Source organism: Toxotes jaculatrix, chromosome 19 (genome assembly GCF_017976425.1).
Source record: "Toxotes jaculatrix isolate fToxJac2 chromosome 19, fToxJac2.pri, whole genome shotgun sequence".
Lineage (NCBI taxonomy): Eukaryota > Metazoa > Chordata > Actinopteri > Toxotidae > Toxotes > Toxotes jaculatrix.
In genome coordinates this window covers 88,456-112,724 of record NC_054412.1, presented here as the reverse complement: position 1 = coordinate 112,724, position 24,269 = coordinate 88,456, and the positions used below count along the sequence as shown (strand labels likewise).

Genomic DNA, 24,269 nt, shown 5'->3' with positions numbered 1-24,269 from the left:
AGTCCGACTCGATCCAGGTGTTTCAGCCAAACACACACCTGTATCTAACCTTTGTCTCTGAGATCCTGGAGGACGCAGCCTTCTACAGATCAGTGATGTGAGGAATTTCCTCTGGACTCAGAGTGAGACACAGCACAGAGACAGTTAAACATTACATCACCTTCTACCTGCATCAGACCTGGTCTGTCTGATCACGTCCTGTTACAGAGGCTGGAACATTTAACTGGCATCTAAGCAGCCGCACTTAGCTGGTTTAGGTCTGACCAATCAGATCGATTTCAGTTTGTACACGTTAACGAGTCCTTCATGAACGCAGACGTTAGACATGGAGTTCCACAAGGTTCAGAGCCTGGACCAGTTCAGTTCACCATATATTTGCTTCTCTCAGGAAACATTATCAGGAAACGCTCCATAAACTTCCACTGTTACGCAGATGATTCTCACCTGTACCTGTCAGTTAAGCCAGAGGGAACCAGTCAGTTAGCTAAGCTTCAGACATGCACACCTGGGTGACCAGTGATTTCCTGCTGTTAAACTCAGATCAGACTGAAGTTACGGTAACTGGCCCTGAGCATCTGAAACACACTGTGGCTAATGACAGTTACTGTGGATGGCACTGGTCTGGAGCTCAGCAGCACTGTAAGGAGCCTCAGAGTGATTATTATCATCACTGCTGGTGTTATTGTTTGTGTTATTAGTCCTGTTACTGATCCCACTGTCGTCTTATGACTTTGCGTGTTGCGTCACTATCACGATGTAGAACCTGCACTGAGCCATGTCCTCTGTCCACCTGATGTCTCCTGACAGAACGCTTCAGGCTGTTATTACACAGTCGAGCCAAAAAGTCAAAACCAGGTCAGTGGTTTTGACTGATTTCAATCTAATTCAATTCAATTTTATTTATACAGCGCATCCATAATCAAAATTGTCTCAAAGTGCTTTACAGAGACCCAGAGTCTGACCCCAGATCAATACTTAAGGCGACAGTGGCAAGAAAAACTCCCTTTGAACAGGAAGAAACCTTGAGCAGAACCTGGCTTGTACAGGGGAGCCTTCTGCCGATGGCCGGGCTGGGTGAAAGGAGGAAGAGGAGGAAGATAGGACAGCTGGGAATGGAGGAGAGGAGGAGAAGGACATGCAGCATATAAAACATGATACAAACATTGTTGGCAATGGACAATGTCAGAGGGCCAGCATTCAGATTACAGTTAGTGGATAATGTGTGGTCAGCAGATTACAGTTATGATGATTTGTGTAGTGATTGGTTTTTGCCTCTGTGGTGCAGACCGGACCAATACAGTAACTGATGAATGAACTGACTTTCTCAATCTCCTGATCATCGATGCCATCCAAGTCCAGCTCGCCACTCTCCGACTGATCATCTGCAGAAGCACCTAAAGCAACAGCAGACCATCAGAATAAACAGCACGTCACCTGTTCCCCACCTGCCTCTCACTGATGCATTGGTGATGTAACAGAGGTGTTTCTGGTCTTACCGTCAGGTTTCTGGCCTGGCTCTGACTTGCTGAACGTCTGGAAGGTCTGTTGGAGGTTCAGGCTTGCGGTGCTTGGCAGTTTCCCCAGGATGACAGCCAAGGGGGCAACCTGACGCTGAGGCCCCACACCCTCTTTCTCTGGCCCTTCCTCTTGCTTGCTATCCTCAGTCTCCTTGCCCCGCCCCTCCTCCTCCTGGATCACCTGGCACAGGAAGTCCTGGGTCAGGTGCTGGGCGGCAGCTTGGAACTCTGCATCTTCGACGTCTGGCTCTTCTGGTTCTGAGATCGAGGACAAAACCTCCACGTCCTCTGGGTCTGAGAACCATGAATGAAAGAGCTGCTTAATCTTTTTGTTTCTGTGGAGATGTGCAGACAGACTCAGCTGACTCTGGACCAGAACACACCGATTTCTTTGGCGTAGGCGGCGTAGATTCCTCTCAGTTTGGGTTGGCTCTTCTCCAGCTCGGTCTCAATCTCGTCTTTGTAGCAGCTGATCTCTCCTGATTGGACCAAAAGATTCAGTTCTTTAGCTAACTCGTTCAGTAACCCTTTATGTCCTTCAGAGTATCCTAAAAAATGCCCCAATGCCTTTTTAGAATCCGAAACAACTTCCCTACATGTCCTTCACTGTGTCCTTTATCTAAGGGACCCCCCCCATAAAGTTAGTAACTGACCTTCGACCTCGTCCAACTTCCTGGCCAGCTCCTGTTCCAGCTGCAGGAGGGGACAGTACATTTGTTTAGTCACTGATCATTGGTTACCTGTTATTATCTGGCAGGGGCCAATCAGAGGCAGAGATCTACCTGTTGCATCTTGGCCTTGTGCTGTGCAGCAGTGAAGGAGGGTGGATCACATTCCTGCTCCAGATCTACTCTCATGAACTCATCAATGGTCAGCTGACTGGTGGGCGTGTCCTCAAACTCTGTTAACCTATAGGTAGGGAGAGAGAGAGTGCTGCCGTCTGCTGCGATTGTAACTACCCTGTACTGCGATGTACTGCCCCGCACTGCCTGGACCGCAGAACTCACCTCTTCCTCAGAGTGGTCTGACAGACCTTCACCACACCGATCACGTCTTTCACTGTGCGACGAAACTTATGCATCCGAGCTGCTACCAGGAGAGCTGTGCGGGAGGAAGGTGGACAGCAGGAGACACGTTTTTGTCAGATGTTAAGAGTCGTGTTGTCAATATTTGTTTTTGCCATGGTAACAACCATGTTGTACCTGCTCCACAGAGGCCAGAGGGTCGCCGCCCCGTGTGCATCCAGTCCCTCTTCATCCTCTGAACCAGGCGAAGAGCCGTCATGGAGACCTCATGAGTCTTCACCCCGAATTCCAGCATGTGAGCGAACCGAGGGATGTAAAGGCAGGGGTCTCCGGGGGGGAGGCAGGATGTTAAACATACATATGAGAACATAAACATGAGTATGGTGCCAACAGAAAGAGTGCCCTCACACCAACCTAACACCTGAACAGCTACATAACGCGCCTAGTGCCCAGGGCCCAGCGCCCAGGGCCCAGGGCCTAGCCCCCTCCTTGTTCACACACAAACACACACCACACAACCTGAGACCCTGCAGAGCACACAGCAGCACAACTCACACAAAGCTGATGGCAAACTGTTCACTGAGGCTGAATCGATGTGATCTGTGAGTTCAGGCGTCTGTTTTCTATTTTTCTGCTTCTACTGTGTTTACTCTGCTCTGTGCTCAGACTGAGTGTTTGTATACAAATGGTAAATAAACATCCTGATTCCTGATTGAATGTTAAGTTTGTAGACGCCTGGTTTCCCGCGCTCTGTCGCCATCTCGCGGAGCAGCTCGGTGACCGACGGGATCTAAAATGGCGGCCGGGGAAACGAGCGGAGGCTGTTCGAGTGTTTTCAACGGTAACGGCAGAACGAAGGAGCGGCGGGAGTGTGACAGGTACACACACACACACACACACCTGTGTGACAGATCCGGACCCAACCGCTCCGGTTCTGTCCGTTAGGGGGACCGCGCTGAAAACACGGTGTCGGTGGAGATAACGGCAGCGTTACCGGACTGTGACACACACACAGCCGCCGGTGGAACGTTATGACCGAACAGACCGCACATTACACAGATAGTAATCAATAATCGATAATCATGGCGGAAGAAGCTGCGGCAGCGAACCGTACTCTCCCGGTAGCAGCAGCCAGACCCGGGTGTACCGGGTGAGCGGACCCAGCTCAGCTCTGCAGAGACTTCCCACATTCTGCTGATTCATGCTTTGAACGCTGCGGTTTAACTCGATGTTTTTTTTCACTCATAGTATTTGTAGTTTTCTTGCAGCACCACGGACAGCAGCCTGCAGCAGCTGCTTCCTGTTTACAAACGATTTAGGGAAAGATTTTATTTTATAAATCCGTTCAGAAATTTACCCGTGCATTTGTTTTTAAGAGGAAAATAAATTCACAAGTAGGATTTCAGACTTTTTGGATAGTTATTACCACAAAAGGCAGATTACACAGTTTACGTCCACCCGGAGCTCCACCCGGTAGGTGGATGAAGCCTCCAGCTTCTTAATGACTGAGTCAGTGAGTCTGTGGTGCGTTTACTGTCCGTTCAGTTCAGTTCATGGGGGGAAATGTTTGGAAAAGTCTAAATGTGTAATGTCTGTGTGCTGTCCGCTCAGTGTAAAGTTATAATCTGTTTTTATGTTGTTGTTTATGTGTACAAATAAAGACAAACAAACAAACAAAAAAACCACTGAATTGAACCCATTTGGATAAAGGAGCTGCAGAAATGGAAAACTGACAGCTGTCTGACGCCGACAGTTAACAGACTAAATGATTAATAATCAGTACATTATTTGGCAATGAAGATAATTATCTCACACCTTTTCTTAAGTTATGGACAGAGCAGCCATGAAGACAAACTGTGTGACAGGACAATGTGCTCAGACCTCAGGGTCAGATGCTGCTCTCTGATAATCTGGATTACAATCCTCAAATTAATCTCTGACAGGAAGCTGTCATCATGCTGTGAGTCTGTGACCTCGCTGCTCACTCTGTGAGGAGCACGAGGAGATGGCGGCTGAACTTTTCCCCACCAGCCTCTCCCACGGTAGCGAGGTGGAGGCGGTGGAGGTGAAGAAGAGTTTCATTCAGCTGAGCGAACCGGGGCCGTCATCCGAAAACATTTACGAGCGAGACTCCGATCAGCCGAGCGGCAACAACAACATCGGAGAAGAGAGAGACAGCTGGCAGGCAGCACACCCCACCCTCAGAGAGAGGTGAGTTACACTGTGTGCTGATTGGACAGCAGGACACTATAATTATTCAGCATCATGAGGTCAGACATCTGTTTTATGGACACCAGATGCTGCTGATGGAGGAGAATACAAAATAGCTGAAAGTGTATTTTGTAAATGTTGTAACTCGCTCTGGACTTGCAGGGTTCACAGGAAAATGGCCGCCCACACCTGAGTTTGGTTTAGTTAGTGTTTCCCACAGCTGTGGCAGCGCCAGCATGAAAACAGCTTGATCTCCTTTAAACTGTCCTGATTCCAGTTCAAAGATTTATTTTGGAAGATAAATGAGAGTGGTCCTTCCTGTCGGTTTACAGGGACAGTGGTGTGGTTCGTTTGTTTCTGTTTTTTATGTTTCTGCGTTTCTGCAGAAACGCTCTGATGTTCAACAATGAGCAGATGGCTGATGTTCACTTCATTGTCGGTCCTCCGGGTGAAACGCAGAGAGTCCCTGCTCATAAGGTACAGAAACTGTACTGTACTGTTTAGATTATTCGTGGACTCACCTGAACCCCTGAGTGTCTGTGTCTCTCAGCATGAAACTTGACTCAGTCGCAGTAACCTGACACGTGTCGTTGTTTTATTTTATCTGCAGCTGACCTCTGCATCGACTTCCTGTCGATGTTCTATGTGGCTCAGACTCTTTCTGATTGGTTCTCTGTCCGTGTTGCAGTACGTCCTGGCGGTGGGCAGCTCGGTGTTTGGAGCCATGTTTTATGGAGATCTAGCTGAAGGACGATCTGAAATCCATATCCCTGACGTGGAGCCTGCTGCTTTCCTCATCCTTTTAAAGTGAGTCATGTCTGGGAGAGATTCATTGGCTTTAAAGACCAGATTTCTAAACTAAACATGTCTTTTTGGACTTGAATCTCAAGTCCACTGACTGACCGTAAATTAGCATGTTGTTGGCTGTTAGTGTTTAGCTGTTCAGCTACAGCAGCTCACCACCTGACTCTGGGAAGAGCTACACAAGGACGTGCTGATGACCTTCACATGTCAAGTGCCTCCATCCTGCCTCAAGAACCCCTTACAGAGGTCTTTGAGTTGGAATCCAGGGGTCACTGAGGGACTAATGGGGACCATTCATATATTTTGGGATACTTGTTTGGTTTCAGGCTCTTAAAGAAGATTCTGGTCTTATTAAATTTAGTATGTCTTGCTCCAGGAAACAAAGACTGAGCCACTGAACCAACTTTTCAATTAACATTTAACCCACATGGAGTCAAAGGTGCCCCTCCGCTCTGGTTCTTGTGGGGTTTCAGCGCTCAATGAGGACGTCCTAGACATTTTTTATAAGGCTTCAGGGGCCAAGCTGAAGTAACTGATACCAGGGTAAGAGTGTCTGTAGGGAAATGCCCAGTTTTCATCCAAGTAATTTGAATTTCTTTGGTCTGGGCTAATTTGTCAAGAACAAAAACTCAATTCACCCACACCAGTCTGTTGATTTGTACGCGGTCAGATCCATGACATAATAGCTGATCCAGCTATGTGCTCTGTCTTAGGTACATGTACAGTGATGAAATCGAGCTGGAGGCTGACACTGTGCTTGCTACCCTCTACGCTGCTAAGAAGTACATCGTTCCTGCTTTGGCGAAGGCATGCGTCACCTTCCTGGAGACGAGTCTGGAGGCAAAGAATGCCTGCGTCCTGTTGTCTCAGAGCCAGCTGTTCGAGGAGCCAGAACTTACGCAGCGCTGCTGGGAGGTGATCGACGCTCAGGCTGAGCTCGCGCTGCGATCTGAAGGTTTCTGTGAGATTGATCTGCCCACATTGGAGATCATCCTGCAGAGGGAAACGCTCAAAATTCGTGAGGTCATGGTCTTCCAGGCGGTGCTGAGCTGGGCAGCGGCTGAGTGTCGGCGGCAGGGCCTAGCGGTTACACCCAGGAACCAACGGGCAGTACTGGGCAAGGCTCTCTACCTGGTCCGGATCCCCTCCATGACGCTGCAGGAGTTTGCAGATGGGGCGGCGCAGTCGGATGTCCTTACACTGAAAGAGACTCGCGACATTTTCCTGTGGTTCACCGCCACCAACAAACCCAGACTGGAGTTCCCTCTGGTGAAGCGGGCTGGCCTGGCACCGCAGAGATGCCACCGTTTTCAGTCTTCAGCCTACCGCAGCAACCAGTGGCGTTACCGGGGACGCTGTGACAGCATCCAGTTTGCAGTGGACCGGAGGATCTTCGTGGCCGGACTCGGCCTGTACGGGTCGAGCAGCGGGAAGGCAGACTACAGCGTGAAGATTGAGCTGAAAAGGCAAGGAACTGTTCTGGCCCAGAACTTCACCAAGTTCCTGTCAGACGGGTCGAGCAGTATCTTCCCCGTGTGGTTCGAACACCCCGTCCAGGTGGAACAGGACACCTTCTACACTGTCAGCGCCGTCCTGGACGGAAGCGAGCTGAGTTACTTTGGGCAGGAGGGGATGACCGAGGTGCAGTGCGGAAAAGTAACCTTTCAGTTCCAGTGTTCGTCAGACAGTACCAATGGGACCGGCGTGCAGGGGGGGCAGATACCTGAACTGGTCTTCTATTGTTGAACTGGAACCTGGCAGACTCGCAGCTGTGATTCTGAGTGGGGGGCTGTTGTAGTGAGCTGGAAGCTGATTGGCTGTGTGACTTTTTAAAGAAAATAAACTGAACATCGAGGCAGAAACTGAACTGTGTTGCTGTTTCTTTGAGGTGAAGTCCTGAGATACGTGATTTAGATTCCTGCTGTTTCAGCCTTTATATCTGTGATGGTTAGATGCAGAATGGCTGATGGGAACTGTAGTTCTGTACTGAACCTTCACCTGTAGCTCTTGAAGGAGGAGTCACAACTGATACTTCATGTTTGATGTGATGTTTATAAATTCAGTCATTGGACATCAGGTCGAACCCTAACCCTAACCCCACTGCTTCAAAGTCGTGAAACGTTTATGAGAATAAATTCCTCACAGGAACAACTGTTAAACTACTAACCCTGTCCTCTTCCTGTTTCTGTAGTTTGGTCTTCAGCGGTCAGTGATGGTCTGACAGTCTCTGTAACAGTTCACTGAGACGTGGACGAGGTCAGAGGTGCTGATGTTTTGATCTTCTTAATGTGATGAATCAGGTTTCATTTCTGCCAGAAGTGAACGTTTTTTCTCTCACATGAAATGATGAAGCAACAGAAACGTGAACATTTAATCATCACACAGATTCAGAAGTGTGGTGGAAACACCTGCCAGTCACAGTCACCTGTCACCTGAGTCACAGCAAACGAAACGTGTTTGTTTAAAGAGGAGAAAACTCACCGATGGCGGGAGCGTTGATGCAAAGCTCACGAGCCAACAGCAGGAACGTCTTTCCCAGGATGTAAACGTTCACCTGGACACAGGAAACAACAGGTTAAAGTTGTACTGACGGTCTTCTGTGAGAGCAGGTGTGAGCTGGTCTGAGATCAGTCATACCTGCAGCAGGTCACTCAGGTCCAGCAGCATGTCTGAAACACAGTTCAGGAAGACCAGCAGAGTCCTGAAGGTCACAGTGAGGTCCAGACAGACATTAAACCTTCAGCTGAGACTCGGTTCAGGTGAATGTTAAATCACACAGACACAAAACAGTTGCTAGGATACGCGGCGTCCCCTCAGTGCGACACACCAGGTAAAGACACGCGGCGATGACGTGCTCCGTTTTACGTCCTCGCGTCAGGTGTTTACTGACAACCATCTTGAAGAAGTTGAAGGCTGTGTCCAAACAGTGCTGGTTCAGCTGCAGCTGACTGCCCAGCTGCTGGATCTGACGCTTACCTGGAGTGACAGGTACACCTGATTATCACAGCTTATTTCACCTGGACAAATAAAGGGTTAATGACATCTGAAGCTTACCTGGAGAGTCTCACACACACACACACACACAAACACACACACACACACACACACACACAGGGAGGGCGGGGTCTGCAGTTATTCAGCTACATATAACAACAGTTCCTGCTGATCATACGAACGAATGAAGAAAATGAACGGATGAATGAGCTGACTGACTCTTCATTTAAGGTCCACATGTGAATTTTACATCAGAGGTTTGGACACAGTGACCCCTCCCCCACCTCACAGCGGGGTCAGGGCCCAGTCTCAGGCTCTGTACCTGTACATCTCTTCAATCGATGAGGTTGACTTTGCTGCAGATTTCCTGTGTTTTACTAAATTTATCTTGTTTCACTTATTAAATCCAGAGATTCAGAGAAGCTGCTGGTTCTGGTTCTGTCACTGTCACAGGAGGTGAAACTAAATCTCAGGTCTAGGTGCTTTCCAGCAGTACAATGCAGCACCTGGTTTTCAGAGGTAACACGGCTCATAAAGCAGGTCTGGTGCTTTTTATGACTTTGATGTGGTTTCATGTCAAAGCGAACAGGAGATCTGTGGCGATGGTGATGACTGTGCTCTCTCTCCTGATCCCTGAACCATCAGCTGACCTCACAGTGCTGTGTCTGACAGGATGTAAGTGACAGCAGAAACATCCAGGACCTGTGGATCAGGTCTGTGATGATAATGAAGGCACTCACCGCTCTGCAGGGTCTGCGCTCTGGACTCTTTACCAACACTGGTGTGGAAACCGGAACCAAGAAGAGGAGCTTTAACTGGACCTGAGAGAGAAGGAGGCAGGGTCAGTCAGGTGTGGAGTGAGAGACGTCAGGTGAAGAAGCTGCTGTCAGACAACGAGGAAGAAAAGAATCTTTATCTGTCGTTTAGAGAACAGAGAAAAATTATAAAAGTTTTGTGAAACAGTTTTCTTGTATTTTATTAGAGAGGGTTTTAGCTCAGTTCAGAGTTTAACTGCTACAGGCTAAACGATGTTAACTTGTATTTGAACCTCAGGGATCCATTTGGTTTGAAGCTCCACCTGTGATCAGACTCAATCAGCTTCAGCTGGGACGCTCTCCTCTGAGATCATGACTACCAGCTGATCAGCTCGCCTCACTGCAGAGGCGACGTTTTCCTCCACAGCGACACAGTTTTCGGCTTCTGCTTCAACATGAAAACTGCTTCTTTCATCACTGGGTGAGTCCAGCTTACCTCACCTGAACAGGTGAAACCAAATCCCCCCAAAACCACCTGGGACCTTTTTTATAGAACAAGTTCAATATACCTGGGATTTCTTTTTGTGGTGGATGCTGCTAAACAGGAACACACACCTACTGAGGAGCTTTCGTACGCACTCACCTTCCCTCAGGTTTAACCTGAAGTTAGGGACAGGAAACACAACCTCTCACCTGGAAGGATAACGACATAACCTGATTCTTTTTTCAGACTTGTGTTTATTTGCTGCAAGTTCACAGAAAGGACTACAGCTGAAGGTCAACTGGAAGGTAAACTGGTTTCGCTGGTAAAGTGGTTTATCTACAGAAACTGTAACTGGACTCTGTAGTTCCTCTGTGGTATCTGACCTGCTGATGATCCTCTCAGGCTGGTTGTTTAGACTAATCAGTAGCAGACATTCTTCAGATTTTGTGTTCTTTCAGGATTTGTGGAGACTCTTGTGCAGTCTGAGTGTCGGGACCGTTACCTGTGGATCCAGGTGGCCTCAGTGCAGACGCCTCGCTTCGAGGCTGTAGGTCCGTACTTCACGTTCACTGAATACAAACTGTGACTTTGCAGTTACAATGGTCAAACTTCAGCCTGTCTGTCTGTGGGTCCTGAAGTAGATGGAAATGGTGTCCACTCAATCAGCGAGCAGCTCGCCTCGCACTGTGGTTATACCATAAGCACCTTCAAGATGGACGGCTTCACCACCTTTAGAGCTTCATACTACTCCTGCTTCACCCACAACCAGGTAGCTCCGCTCTATCGTTCCTGGCTCTCCCACAGATCCAGACGGACTGCAGCCATTCTCAGGTTATGTGTGTTTGTTCCTCCAGGACGACGAGGTGTTCACCTTCAGGTTTAACGTGATAGTGAGTAATGGTGGTGATGAGTGGATCAGCCGACCTGTCTCTGCGGCTTGTTCTGGTCTGATCTGGACTCACAGAGAGATCATCTGTGAGGAGGACTACATGGAGGTCAGAACATCGACTGCTGCTGGGTGGTTGTGTCTAAACCTTCTGAAACCTGACTGAATGTTTTACATCTGGTATCGTGGTGTTGACCAGGTGAATGTAAACAGAGCGTCTTCATGTGGAGGTCAGTGGGGGCAGAGTGGACAGGCATGGCAGACCGCCTTCTCTCAGGTAAGATCCCACCAACACAGACATAAGTAAACTTTCATCCTCTCTGACGACAGGAGAACTTTGGCAACTTCATTGGTATTTTAAAGCATAATGTGACGTCTTCACAGTAAAATATGAACATCTTATTACAGCAGCCATTTAGTCTCTACTCCTTTTTAAAAACAGTCTTGACAAAACTACTAAGATAAGACCCAGGCTGGAATCTGAGTCCTTGACATCCAAAGTTTTGATGGTGTTTTTGGTTGGTGGTGGTCAGGCTCAGAAGATGGCGAGTTCAGTCTGGCAGCTGATGTTCCTGCAGGATGATGGACAGGTTTCCTCAATGTCCATCAATGAGGCCCAGGCACAGGGCTACAGCCTGACTACGTCCGCCAAGAGGGTGGTGCTTCGTTCCCGGTACAAACAGCCGCATGCCAAGATCATCATGGTGGGTAGACATGTTAGCAGACACAAGTCACCTACTGATTTTTTTTTTTCCTGTTAAAACAAAAATCTTTTTAATTAACTTTCACAGTTCAAGCTGCCAGGCAGGGAACATTTTCAGAACCGTCCCTGGTGGTGTGTTCAGTGATGCTTCAACATGTTTGGGGACACGTGTGTTAACTGCCTCATTGTTCTTTTCCTCTTCAGTTTTTCTTTCTCTGGCTGAATCTACCTATCCACCCTCCTGACCTTTGCTCATTCACATCGAGACGGTTTATTGTCATGTCAAATCTATGAGATGGGACTTAAAACCTCAACTGCCTCCATCTCAAAGTATACTGCTCATTGTAGGTGGATAACACCAACCTTTGCCTAACTGGGAATATGAATATTCTATCGTGTCAGTACACGTAGATAAAAATGAAAAAAGAATCTGTACCATCTCCAGACTTTGCACCGTCAGACCTTCAGTCTGCAGGTGTTTGTGATTCCAGACACTTACATTAATTCCCTTTAGAGTTTTGTCACACCATCATGTTTCTGGTCAGGACCCCTGAGACACTTTAAATTTTAGGAGACTACGCATTAGTAGTCTCCTAAAATTTGTTGTTTACAGTAATATTTAGAACAAACATCGTATGCAGGGTATTTATCCCTGAGCCAGTTGGTAACAAGCCAAGCTGTTAGTGATGTTACAGCGCTAACTCTTTCCACCTATCATCAGGTGGACGGCATCCCCGTGGAGGTGGTCCGAGTTTCTCTGTTCTTTAAAAGGCAGCTGATGGTGATGATGATCGACATGTCCATGGCCTGCACAGTCAGTACGTTCTCTTCCAGATACACAGGAAGATGGTTTCTGTCTGAACGGTACACGGTGCCGATGAAGTTTCTTGATCCTACTTCAGATTCAGGTTCTTTTGACGGCGAGAGGCTACTCTGGGACATCCCCTTGGTCATGACTCCTCTGGTCCAGGAGCATGCACGGTTTGAAAGTCGGAGCCTCAGCATGGGGGTGGAGGGTGTACTGCTGGACGAATCCACCGCCACCGCCAGAGGATTTAGTCTGGTCCAACGAGCGAGACTGGTCCAGATCAGGGTTCTTTTTGGGGCGGAGGGTGGCTACCGGAAGGTACGGTCTGTCCCACCCAAACTTCAGACCAGGGACGAGGTTTTGACAAAATGAGAACTCAAGTCACGTCCAGAATCAAACGCCATTTTTGAAGCAAATAACAAATTCTGCATGCAGCAGTCTGTTCTTCTCTGCAGAGTTTGGTGGTGAACAACACGTACAGGGAGCTGTATGTCGTCTTCCTGCTGTACGAACACATCTTCTCTCTGCTGTATGAAGACGGCAGCAGCATCGACACCAGACATCGAATGCTCAGAGTCCTCGACACGCCGCTGCTCTGCCATCCGCCCTTCAGCCTTGACCGTAAGTCTCCCAGTTCATTGAGCAGTTTAATGAACAGTAAAGGCCTCGGGCCACTTCAAACTAACACATCGTACTAACCCAGACCCACACAGTTTATCATTACAGGTGAATAAATTTTAACATTTACAGCCTCAGAGTGATATTGTGTTGTCAAAATGTCTGACCTGTCGCTCTGTACCAGACTCTATCGCTGTCTGGAAATCATCTCTGCAGACTTCTGTTTCTCCCTGTAGAGACCATCAGTGACGACCAGGTGTTCAGCATCTACCTGGGGAACATTCCCACTGATGTTATTTTAGAGGAAGTGAGGATCAACAGGAAGCACTTGATGATGGCAGACGCCATTGAACGAGGTGTCAGCATCAGTCCCGTCATTCATATTAATGGCAGCAGAGCCTACGAGCTGCGGCTGCCCTTCCAGGATGCTGCTGTCCATTGGACGGTGAGGAATCCATACAGAACCAGGATCAGTGCCTTTGGCCTGGTTTGGTAGTGGTGATTATAATTCTATTCATGCTTGCTGTGATGTTGCTTGACCAGTGAAGATCAACAGTACTATTGATGCCAACTCCTCAAAGATTTAGTGTGGATCCAGCACCAAGTTTGGAGTAGAGTTCAGATCCCAGTCCCAAAAGCAGAGGGAGGACGGATGTGTTAGGACACCTTTGTTCCTGTGGTGTAAAGAATGAAAACGATGTTGCTTTTATAAATGACACTTCGTGTTTATCCAGTTTTGGCACTACTGGGGTGCAAACAGACAAATGCAGTTATTTCATTCTAATGATCTTTTTCACTTTCAAAAACAAAAATTGCATTTAATATCTCCTATCATTAATGATGCTAAATGTGACATAGCAGACACCACAGCCACCTCGCAAAAGCCTGGTGAGAAAACTTCAATGTTATTTGACATCCATTCTGCTGAAGCCTGTGTTTTCCTACAGTACCTGGGTGGAGGTGTAGTGCAGTACTCCATAGATATAAACTTCACTTTAACCATCTTGCCCCAGAGGGACTCCTACTACCACCAAACATTCCTCACAGCACAAGTATTCAATGCATGTAAGTACACTGTTTCCTGCTCTTTGCTGCTTTCACAGTAACCACACATGAAAGCAGCAGTACGACCTGGTTGTAAATGTCTTTTGTAGTTCCCCCAGAGATCACAGCTCAGTGTTCAGACAGAGGAATCGCCTTCAGCGTGGTCAGACTGCCTCGAGCCGAGAGTCTCTGGGAGGTGGGCATTGACCACGAGCCTCTGACTTCACAGCTGGTGGCCGAGAGAGGGTATCGCCTCCATAACGACACCCTCAAAACCACCCTGGAAATCCCTATGTTCTCCATCGGGTACACCTACGAGGTAAGAGTCCACAAAGCTTGACAGCTCAGGTCATCCTGAAATCAGTGGCTGAATTTGTTAGTGCCATCTGAAGCGGGCAGCGAGTCTATCCCTGACCTGATTTATTCCATGGCTCAGATCTGCAAACTTCCAGCATAAATTAATCAACAGTTTGAGCACTGTAGTCCTACAGCCATCACTCACTCACTCACACTTAATTTCAGCCCTCTCTGTTTTTTCTAGGGCATCAACTTGTCAAACTTTTATGGAACATTTAAGCTCCTTCTAAGAGACTCCAAAACTCTGGAGGTCCAGACGTCCACGTCCAAACGCTGCCTCTTCAGAACACAGGACATGACAGGTAACATGCACTCCCCTCTGCACTGAACCTGAAGAAGATGAATTTTAAGTCAATTTGTTGTCCCAAAAAGCCTCAGATGGTCTTGAGTTTTGCCTGAAGCCCAGAGCCTTAAATCGAGTTAAGAGAACACTTGTCTGGGTTAAAATGGAGTAAAGACAAAATTAAAACTGAGCTCAAATGAGAGTTGCTACTGAGACTAAACAGGGTCAACATCAAGGTGAGACCAAGTTGATTTGGGGCAACGTCGTCTAGCCGCTCTTGATAGTCCTGTTTGGTCCAGACCCAGAGTTGGGTACATCTATAATACTGTCCCCTGATTAGTCTGGTCCCCGGAGTCGGGTACAGCTGTAACGCCGATCCTCTGTGCTGTTAGTCTGTTCTGCAGATGGGATCGTGGCGGTGGTGGTGACTCTGACATCCACCTGGCCCACGGTGCAGCCTGAAACAACCAGTCTGCTGGACCCCACTTGTAGACCCAAACAGACTGATGGATCCAGAGTCCTGTTTGAGTTTAAGGTGGACTCCTGTGGAACCAGACTCATGGTAAGAAAAAATGCCATAATTTCGGTGGCTCCATCTTCTAAAATGTAAATATCTGCAGTATTCTCGGTGCAGAATATCAATGGTGGTGCACTCAATTCCTCTTTAGACGTTCAGTTAACGATCAGTTACTTTTTACTTTGTTTTTGTTTTGAGTAAGCAGAGATCAAGGTAAACAACATTGAGCTTAGAATTTAGATACTGCATATCACATTCTGCATAACTGTTAAACTCCTCTGAGTTTAACAGGTCGGGGAGTCCTACATGGTTTATGAGAACGAGATCCTCCATGACAGACTGATCACAGATGGACCAAACTTCATCTCCAGAGAATCTCAGTTCAAGTAAGGAAAACACTACAAACCAGATGAAAATTAGCTGGTAGCTAACTCTGGCATGGCTGAGAGCTATGCATTGTCCCTGTTAAATAAACAAAATAAATAAATCCACACAGGTCAGGTCCCAGGTAAGCTCCCATCTGTTAGATCTACAACCTGTTTGTCTACACGATATCATCATAAACATGCAAGATACAGTCCTGAAACTACAGGTGTGTACTCGAGATCTAAATGAAGGCCGAGCTGGAAGGTGTGTACTTGTGTAATACTGTAGTAATGACCACTGAGTACCCATGGGTCGGAACGTCAACATGTTGGTGGGTGTTGCTGCTGGTGTGAAGATGGTCTCTAGTTAAGACGTGTTTGATTCTTGAACAGGTTGACTGTGAGGTGCTTCTATCCACTGAGTGGAGTCAGCAGACTTTCTGTGGACAGGATATTCAGATCAGAGATTCCTGGATTTGGTTCAGTCAAAGTCTTCGAGAGCCTCAAAGGTCATAGTCCGAGTCATTAACAATCTGAATGGAGTGTGGTTTGAATGGCAGAGTTTCAAAATCTTTATTTTTCTGCAGATTCAGCAAATGAAGTACCTGCTCAGGACTGTTCACGGCACCTTTCCGGAAATGCCATCAAGACTCCAACTAACCACGTCCAGCAAACCCCCACAGCAGGTGGAGTTCTGCCTCACCCTGCCATCAGGCCTCTGCCCAAACCTGGACCCAGCCACTTCATTACAGTACCAGGAGAATACAACAAGCTGGTCTCCTCCCAAGACTTCCTGACTCTTCAAATCCCAAATCTTTCTCCTGAACCTCAAACTGTTGGTATCCACCGAGTCCATCAGCAGGTTTCATCTCATCCTGGTCATGCTAAGTCCCAGACAAAAGACCAAACTTTATTCAGCCCCCTTTCCAGCATTTCTCCCAGATATGGCCAGATACCAGGCAGCAGCATCCAGCTGTCAAACCTCAACACACCAAACTTTGACTCTGTAGATGTGAGAGGTGAACAGCCAGGACTGGCAGATGATACCTCAGTCTTGGATTCTTCCAGCAACACCCCTGATTCTCCTGTTGCTGAACAACAAGAAAGTATCGGGGGAAGCCCTGGTCAGACTGGTCTGAAGAGTTTAGGCGACCACGTGTGGCACTCTGGCCTGATGGTGGACCAGTATCACCCAGTCCTTCAACCACCAGCTCAGTATATCCCAGAACACATCAGCATAGCAAGCGGCAAATTACTCCTGCCCAGCAGACACAAGAAATATGTTCCTGCTGATACCAAACACAAACATACTATCCCCGGCTCGCCTGGAGAAACGCAGGAGTCTGTCAGTGATGAACCAACATCTATTGCTGCCAGCCAAGTCTACCAAAACCTGGAGAGAACGGGGTCCATTGAAAAGAGGAATACTGAAACTGTTCAACTCGGAGTGAAAAACATCAGAGTCAAACCTCTGAGCAAATTTGTGCCTTCTGGACATAATCTGAACCACAAACCTGCTGTCAAACAAGCAAACTCGCAGATCTCTAACCCCTCCCAGTATGGCACTGGCCTGACATCTATCAGCAATGACTGGAACCACTGGACCTCCCAACAGCTTCAAGACCCCAGAGGCTCCAACACAAGACAGGAACTACCTGTAAAAACAGGTAAGCAGACACAAGGTGTTCACGGTGTCCGAGTCAAACTGCATGAATCAGGAGCGATCCACCTCGCTGATCTATCCCCAGACCAGCAGGGACATCAGCAGGGACTGATCCAGTCAGTGGCTGAGACAGGAAACACTGGGGGACAGGAATCTGCTTCAGCTCTGAGAAATGTCCTTCAACCAACAGGTAGGGACGAGAATCACCAGATTACTGATCCAGTTTTTGATTCTTTCCATTGTCTGAAATTTTACTCTCCTGCTTGTGTCCCACCATCAGCTACGTCTCACATCAGAGTCAGACTTGTTCAAGGTTTCTCTGGAGGAATCCAGACTAATGACCAGTCCAGACTACAAAACCTCCAGAACTCAGACTCTGTCACCAGAGGAGGAATAAGCAGGCCGTCCAACCTCAGCTTCACGCTGCAGAAAATCTCAAAGACTCCTGTCAACACGAGAGCATATAAACCCACAGAGCCCAACACACACAGTAACGAGGGCCTGAATCCCACTGCAGGAGGAGCTGGGTTCACTGGGTCTCACACAACTCCGAAAGGTTCTGGTAGTTTAGGTTACGAACTGAAGAGCCTCACCAGGTCAAACTGTGGCAGTCAGTATGGATCCAGTGTTCACCAAGGCATCAGGAGAGGTACCAGCACCTTCAGCACTCTGACACCTGTTTATGATACTGACTGAACTTGATGCAAACACCACTGAACAAACTCGTTCTTCCATAAAGCTCAGCAAACATTTACACTGGTCCCACTGAACATCAAACTTAATGTGACACTTAGTTAAGATGGAAAGCTGGTTTTTATTAAACACCCAAAAATAAGAAGCTACAGAATTACATTCGAAAAAATCCTGAATCAAGCAAAGAAGAAGAAATGGTCAAAGAAGAAGAATCAGATGATTCATTGCAGGAGTTTAAGATCTGTAACTGGGAAACGATCCTTTAAATTAAGAGCTATTTGATCAGTCTGAAATATTGTCAGTGTGAACAGTGGTCTTACAAAGTGACTCTTGTCTTTTTTCCTTTCAGGGAAACAGATCAGCTGATGAAGACCAGAAACGGCTTCTGTTTACGATGCAGTTCAATAAAGGTTCAGTTTGTTCACAATCAGCTGTTTGTTGCTCTGTTACCTGACCAGAGAAAAACAGATTACACCGACCGCAGCCATGTTAAAGCCGTCAGTACAATCCCCTGATACTTAGCATTCAGAATTTAAAGTTAAGACTTTGATTTTCCTGGAATTCAGATAAACAGATAATAAATAAATAATATCAGAAATATGGGATTACTCTATCCATTTTGATGTAGAGCAGAAACACAGGCCTACAACTTAATAAATCAAAATATTTGTTAGTAAATCTGCAATTAGGTGTGTTCTTCAAATTGTCAGGTTCTGTGATGTCACTGGAGAAAAAAAAAAATTTACTCAATTTTGTTCCTGTGAATAAGTTAAAATAACCAGATTTTGTATGGAGTTTGGTCTGTTCCTTGTTCTAAAACCTAAACTGTAGTGACTTAACCACACGTTCCTTTTAAATTGCTGGTGGTCATGTACAGACAATTCCGTGCCAGAGTCCATACAGAAATATGACTGTTTAGTGTTTCAGGTTAAACTTGGCAGTGACTGAACAGAACCTGACCTCAGCTGTTCCCTCTGGCGTACACCACATGTTCCTCTGACAGTCACACCTAAGAAAATGGTTCTCACCGTCAGCAGAAACAAACTGTCCCACAGCAGATGAAACTCCTCCACTTCCCTCCACAAACTGAACCTCAGAGACGATGATGTTGTCCTCCAGAACCGAACCACAGCTGGTGCACACGGCGCTGCCTCTGGCCTGATCCACGTCTATATCTGCACCCCCACAGGTTCTGCACACTCTGGAGCTCATGATGGAGTGGGTAACTCAAACCTGCAGGGAGGAGAAAGTTATTATTCAGTTAAACTATAATTGACCATAATCAGTTTACTGAGGGAAAATGAATCAGTGACTGTCTGTTAGCAGTTCATCGCAGCAGATTTCCACTTCGTCGCAGTAACCGAATAGTTGTTTTTGGCTTTTAGACACAACAGAACGTTATGAAAATAATCTTCACTTGCAGCCCTAACCCTAACCCCTGACCTGGGACATTTTCACCAGCTGTTCCTCAGACTTGGCCTCTGTGTCCACGTCTGTCTGCTGACAGACCAGGGAGCCTAAAAACTCCCAGATTCTGTATGAAGTTTGATTTGAGCTCTTTACTTAAGACCTCGACTTAAAATCTTACCTTAAACTATCGGTGCCCGTCAGTACAAAGAGCACTGCGCCAGACTCCACTCAGAAATAAGACATTTTATGTTTCGTTGCTTACTGTCAAACGTATTTACATCGTGCTCTAAGCTGTTACAGGTGTATGTTGGTGATGACCGCACCTGGACTCTAACCCTCTGTGGATCACAGCGTCTGAAGATCACAGACGCTAAGTTACTTTGAAAACTGGGAATTTTTCAGTTTTCTGACATTTTAGAAACGACTAGTGGAGAAAACACCAGGTGGATTAATCGATAATGGAAACAATAACCGTTCATTCAGTGTACACAGTAAAACTTTATCAGCAGCTAAACGCCTGAGCGACTCACCGACAGCAGAAACCGGGCAGTAGAAAACGGGGTTGACGGTTAGAAACACGGAGCAGCCGTTCGTGTCGTCGGCTTTATTTTCCCGTTAGATTCCATTTTATTCCTCCGTCAAACTGCACTACATTAAAACAACGCGTTAAACGCTCGTTTGAACGGTTAATCATAAAGAAATAGTGATTATTGATCGCTGAACGGTTTCTGATCCGTGTTTGTTTTCTTCCTGTGGCGCCGCGCAGTGACGTCACGACTCAGGGCGGGATTTGTTGACGGATGGCGAAGCACAAAAAACATTAAAAAAACATTTCCGTCATATTTCAGCTTCTGTTTTCAAATATATGATACACGATGAAACTAATATTTACACATGCGAGGTAACAGACAGAAGGGAGTTTAGTTTTAAACCGGGACGAACACCCCCACAGACCCGGGTTAATAGTTCCACCCGGCGACGCATGATGACGTAACGCATTCGGGCGGGCATTTGTGAGTAGTTTGAGGCCGCGCGGACAGAAAACAAACAGAGCGGCCCATTCATCTGCAGGTAGAAGCTGGTGTCTCAGCCCCAGAACAGCATGTCCTCAGCGGGGAGATGAGGTGGGATCAGCTGGAGCTCAACCCGAGGATCACAGCAGCCGTGAGGAGAGGTCAGAGCCGCGGAACCGCACTCTGCTCGTAGATGTAGCTCCACAGCTAAACCCGACTGAACATGTTAAACTGTCGGCACAGGTCAAACCAAGTTTAATGGAGTTCTGTTGGAGCCAGCTGAGATGACTGGAAATGTCTGTATCTTATAGTGAAATGTGAGTTGGAAGCTGCCTGCTGCTGTTTGTTACCATGGTAACAACGTGTTTCCTTTGCTCTCCAGCCAAACTGAGCTCGGTCAGGGAGGTTTTATGTGTTTCTGGTCCGGACCTGCAGAGACTCACTGGTCTGTCCCGCTCTGATGTCCAGCAGCTGCTCACAGCTGCCGCCACCACCTGCAGACCACACCCACCAATCCCAGGTCAGACCGGAAACGATGCAGTGTGGTCAGATGTGACAGTGGGATTTCACACAAAGTGTAAACCTGTGTGTGTGTGTGTGTGTGTTTTCAGCCCTCCTCCTCCATCGTGGAGAGTGTCGCAGGTTGGAGTCGGGCCTCAGACTCAGTGTGGGCTGTCCTCTCTTAGACGAGCTGCTGAGGGGGGGTCTTCTTGTGGGGGGCATCACTGAGATCTCTGGAGAGAGTGGAGTGGGAAAGACTCAGCTGGCTCTGCAGCTCTGTCTGTCTGTACAGTACCCCACACAGTACAGAGGACTGAACTCAGGTCAGTGAACACACCATGTTGACTCCACAAGGGCTACGGTTTTTGCAGTCTCTCTGGTAGGAAGACAGTTGAAACATCTGCATATGCCACATTTTCCTCCAGATGTTGCAAAGTTGATAGAACTTCATATCTGCACATTAAAACGATCATATTTTGACAAATGTAAAATTGCCAGATTTCGTATGGAGTTTGGTTGAAGTTTTTCCTCTTTGTATTTTGCTGTAGAAGCTCAAATGACGACTATAGTTACTTAACCAGACCCTTCCAGCATTGTCCCTTCACTCACCTGTAAATCTGCCTCTCAGTCTTCAGATGTTCTGAATATTGTTCTGTGCTCTGATGAAGTTCTGGTGTTGAATGCTGAATGGAAGAAGTTAACCGCAGCATGGACAGAGATCTGCAGAGTCTGCAGTGGTAGAGGTGTCTCTCTCTGAACCAAAGTGCTGGACAGAGTAGGGATCTGCCTCCAACATCAAACAGAACCGTGCTTAAATCTGTGTTTTGTCTTCCTGGGTTTTTATAGGAGCAGTTTACATCTGCACAGGGGACTCGTTTCCCATCAGACGTCTGCAGCAGCTGATCAGAGAACAGTCCTGTCTGCGCTCTGACATCCCTCCGTCACTGATCAGCAGCCTCCAGTTCAGCGACCACGTTTACATCGAACATGCTGCGGATCTGGTGAGTTCTTACTGCTGACCTCAGATCAGATGAGAGAGCGAGGTCGGAGGACCGTTCTCAGACCGAGAGGAGGCTCGCACTCGTCTCTGGCCTGTTTGTCAAAGTCACACTGGGGAGGGGGCGCTGTCGTCCTGTGAGAGACTCCTCCCATCAGGACAGAAAAGTTTCATCACTCAGAACAACTCGCAGTGATCTGCAGTGACCCCTCCCATCACCATGCCCGTCCCAGTGTGTGCTGCCGTCCCTCACTGGGCGGCTGTGGTCTTGTGGTGAGGTGTTGAACTGGAGGTTCTCCTTCCGTCCTTCTCAGGTCCTCTGCGAACATCCAGACCTGGTCCAGGACTGGGTGGGTGTGGTCATATAGGTACTCATAAAGTTAGAATTTGGCTCTGCTAACAGTTAGCTAGGTAGCTACGTTCCACAGGTTTGTTCACTGGTTTGTTCACTGGTTTTCTCAGATCGATTTTAAACTTCCCACTTTGCTCCCAGGCTCCCCTGCTCTCTCTCTCTGACCCGTCCCTCTCCCTCTCTCTCCTCAGGAGACTCTCCAGCTGTGTCTGTCCCGCCGTGTCCCCCTCCTGCTGGCTCGTGGCGTGGTCCGGCTCCTGGTCGTAGACTCGGTGGCGGCTCTGGTCAGGTGTCAGTTCCAGGCTGATGATTGGCAGGAGAGGAACAAACAGCTGCTCACTTTGTCCTCCACACTGCATCATCTGAGCCAGGAGTTCACCACACCTGTCCTCTGTATCAACCAGGTAACACGTGTCCTCTGGCGTCCTGTGTTCTTGTTGCTGGGATCAGAGCCTGAACATGTCAGCAGGAGTCCGTGGATACCTGCTCTGGGTTGCTAGTCCTCAGGACCTGGACCAAGTGTCCCGGTCTCGCTGCTGGTGTGTGGCCAGACCTGCGGGCTGATTGGCCAGTGTATGGTTGAAGTGTTCAGCCAGCCTGTGGTTCAGGGGCTGCAGTGGTGTGGTCCCTTTGTCTCTAGATCCAGTCCTGGAGCTGGGAGAGGACAGGGTCTTGGCTCCGGTCCTGGGTAAGCAGTTAAGGGTCTCCAAGACACGGTCACACTCTTTGGACTGGACGTGAGGCGGTGGACACTGTCCTTGTGGGTGGACAGTTGATCAGTGCGTCACCTCAGCTCGGTGCTCGGCTGTAAAAAAAATCTGTAAAACAGTTTTTACTTGTGAGTTTTAACACAAACGTTGTGTGTTTGTAAAACTTTGACTGTTTTATTTTCATGTCATCACAGCTCGCCCTGAAGAGTCATTAAAATAAACCAGATTCCAATTATCACTGATCATTAATCAATAACGTGTGTGTGTGTGTGTGTGTGTGTGTGCGTGTGCGCGTGTGTGTGTGTGTGTGGGGGGTCATTTCAGGTCACAGATGTTTTCAACAGATCAGACGACAGTTTGGGGTAAAAACTTACGTCTCTCTTTTTCTTGTCCTTCCTTCCTTCCTTCCTTCCTTGCCTCCTCGCTGCTGTGGATTTTTTCTCCTCTCTGGTTTCTGTCAGACGTCCAAACCACATTCTGTTAAAGTTTTACTGAAAATCTGCAGATGTGCTCATTTATTTAGAAACACTCACAGAAAGTTTCTGCTCGGGTTTTTAATCAGATTCCATTTGTCTGTCTCAGTCCTCTGTCCTCCAACATGTCACCTGCTCTGGGATTGACCTGGGCCAACCAGGTAATGGTCCGGCTGATGATGCGGCGTCTCCAGGGGACAGTTTCCCGCGGTGACCAGAGTAGCGCCCTCCGCAGGCTGGAGGTGGTGTTCGCGCCTCACCTGCCCCGGGACGGACGAGACGCCGCGGTGTGGAGGGAGGGGGTCCGCGGGTTGTCCACCTGTGACAGATAAACTCCCATTTAAATATATGTATAAAACACACAGGTCCCTGAAAAGTGTGTGAACATGAAGTAAACCACTGTTTGTATTTTAATGGACGTTATTTGGCCAAAAGTGTGTGGACAGTCCTGTGCTGCTTCTTACACTGAAAATGTCCGTTTGCTGCCACAGACCGTCCTGTCTGCTGTCTGTCCCTGAGAACAGAAGAGGGACGTCCTGTCTACTGTCTCCTGACGTCTTCCCATAATGCCATGACGCCAGTTTTTTGGCAGTGCGCGTGCGCCGAGTAAAGCTAGATCATGCGATAGAAAATAACAGGATGTTGCTGCGTGTCTTTCAAATTAAAAGCGTGAAAGGAAAGCTTTAAACGGGTTGAGCTCTTACTGTAGAAAAGTTAAGTTTATTTCAAACAGATTTTCTTTCTAAATAGTGTTTTAATTTTTCACTTGACCAACATTATTGAATCAGATTAATTAATTAATCATTTTGTCTTAGTATCATAAACACCATCGCAAATTTCTTCATCTAGTAAAAATGAGATGTGGATGAAAACCTCAGAAAACGTTCAGTGGAGAACGAGTGATGAGCTGAACCTGAAGACGTTTTGCTTTAAAGTGGTTATTACAATAATTAGTTGAGATTTTATTTCTTGTGTAAAATAAAGAAATAAAAATAAAACTCAGCACATTGGAGGCGTTTCTGCTGTCTTTGTTTTACGTTTTCATTTCAGCCTCTTTGTCCTGCGGCTGTGCGGAGACCCCGACTT

At 47.5% G+C, this 24,269-nt stretch overlaps 4 protein-coding genes across 11 annotated transcripts in view; 3 read left to right on the top strand and 1 right to left on the bottom strand.

Annotated features, from left to right (window-relative positions):
* Window positions 1–23,384, bottom strand: part of brf1b (BRF1 RNA polymerase III transcription initiation factor subunit b) — a 29,077-nt gene extending 5,693 nt beyond the window's left edge. The window contains exons 1-14 of one of the 5 annotated variants that reach the window (XM_041064175.1): window positions 23,244–23,384; window positions 23,085–23,164; window positions 18,756–18,960; window positions 9,292–9,372; window positions 8,360–8,533; window positions 8,195–8,226; window positions 8,039–8,111; window positions 2,720–2,869; window positions 2,525–2,618; window positions 2,300–2,426; window positions 2,171–2,210; window positions 1,901–1,996; window positions 1,497–1,811; window positions 1,321–1,394 (exon numbers count right to left, since the gene is read on the bottom strand). In XM_041064175.1, the coding sequence (XP_040920109.1) occupies window positions 1,321–1,394; window positions 1,497–1,811; window positions 1,901–1,996; window positions 2,171–2,210; window positions 2,300–2,426; window positions 2,525–2,618; window positions 2,720–2,869; window positions 8,039–8,111; window positions 8,195–8,226; window positions 8,360–8,533; window positions 9,292–9,372; window positions 18,756–18,939 (1,440 nt within the window). In that variant the 5' untranslated portion in view covers window positions 18,940–18,960; window positions 23,085–23,164; window positions 23,244–23,384. Of the gene's footprint in view, window positions 1–1,320; window positions 1,395–1,496; window positions 1,812–1,900; window positions 1,997–2,170; window positions 2,211–2,299; window positions 2,427–2,524; window positions 2,619–2,719; window positions 2,870–8,038; window positions 8,112–8,194; window positions 8,227–8,359; window positions 8,534–9,291; window positions 9,373–18,755; window positions 18,962–19,667; window positions 19,929–21,260; window positions 21,503–23,084; window positions 23,165–23,243 lie in introns of those variants that run through there. The other 4 variants (XM_041064178.1, XM_041064179.1, XM_041064177.1 and 1 more) reach the window with 4 other exon arrangements.
* Window positions 3,273–7,711, top strand: LOC121199468 (BTB/POZ domain-containing protein 6-B-like). The gene is made up of 5 exons (XM_041064185.1): window positions 3,273–3,420; window positions 4,486–4,753; window positions 5,140–5,230; window positions 5,442–5,560; window positions 6,271–7,711. Exons 2-5 carry the CDS (start codon window positions 4,548–4,550, stop codon window positions 7,301–7,303), a joined length of 1,449 nt encoding a protein of 482 aa, XP_040920119.1. The 5' UTR covers window positions 3,273–3,420; window positions 4,486–4,547; the 3' UTR covers window positions 7,304–7,711.
* Window positions 9,726–18,170, top strand: LOC121199464. 4 transcript variants are annotated; one of them, XM_041064168.1, is made up of 20 exons: window positions 9,726–9,787; window positions 10,037–10,095; window positions 10,249–10,341; window positions 10,429–10,559; window positions 10,645–10,785; window positions 10,876–10,953; window positions 11,210–11,380; window positions 12,101–12,197; window positions 12,282–12,505; window positions 12,643–12,808; window positions 13,042–13,250; window positions 13,753–13,870; window positions 13,960–14,168; window positions 14,391–14,508; window positions 14,882–15,051; window positions 15,298–15,392; window positions 15,765–15,880; window positions 15,959–17,224; window positions 17,315–17,683; window positions 18,077–18,170. In XM_041064168.1, the coding sequence occupies exons 1-20, from the start codon at window positions 9,762–9,764 to the stop codon at window positions 18,091–18,093; spliced, it is 3,873 nt and encodes a 1,290-aa protein (XP_040920102.1). In that variant the 5' UTR covers window positions 9,726–9,761; the 3' UTR covers window positions 18,094–18,170. The 4 variants fall into 4 exon arrangements, with proteins under 4 accessions (XP_040920102.1, XP_040920101.1, XP_040920099.1 ...); XM_041064167.1 differs by having other exon boundaries at window positions 10,432–10,559; window positions 12,101–12,505; XM_041064165.1 differs by having other exon boundaries at window positions 12,101–12,505.
* xrcc3 (X-ray repair complementing defective repair in Chinese hamster cells 3) lies at window positions 20,056–24,177 on the top strand. The gene is made up of 7 exons (XM_041064188.1): window positions 20,056–20,311; window positions 20,533–20,670; window positions 20,762–20,974; window positions 21,498–21,652; window positions 22,192–22,404; window positions 23,035–23,072; window positions 23,293–24,177. Exons 1-7 carry the CDS (start codon window positions 20,257–20,259, stop codon window positions 23,513–23,515), a joined length of 1,035 nt encoding a protein of 344 aa, XP_040920122.1. The 5' UTR covers window positions 20,056–20,256; the 3' UTR covers window positions 23,516–24,177.
* The last annotated feature ends 92 nt before the right edge of the window (window positions 24,178–24,269 follow it).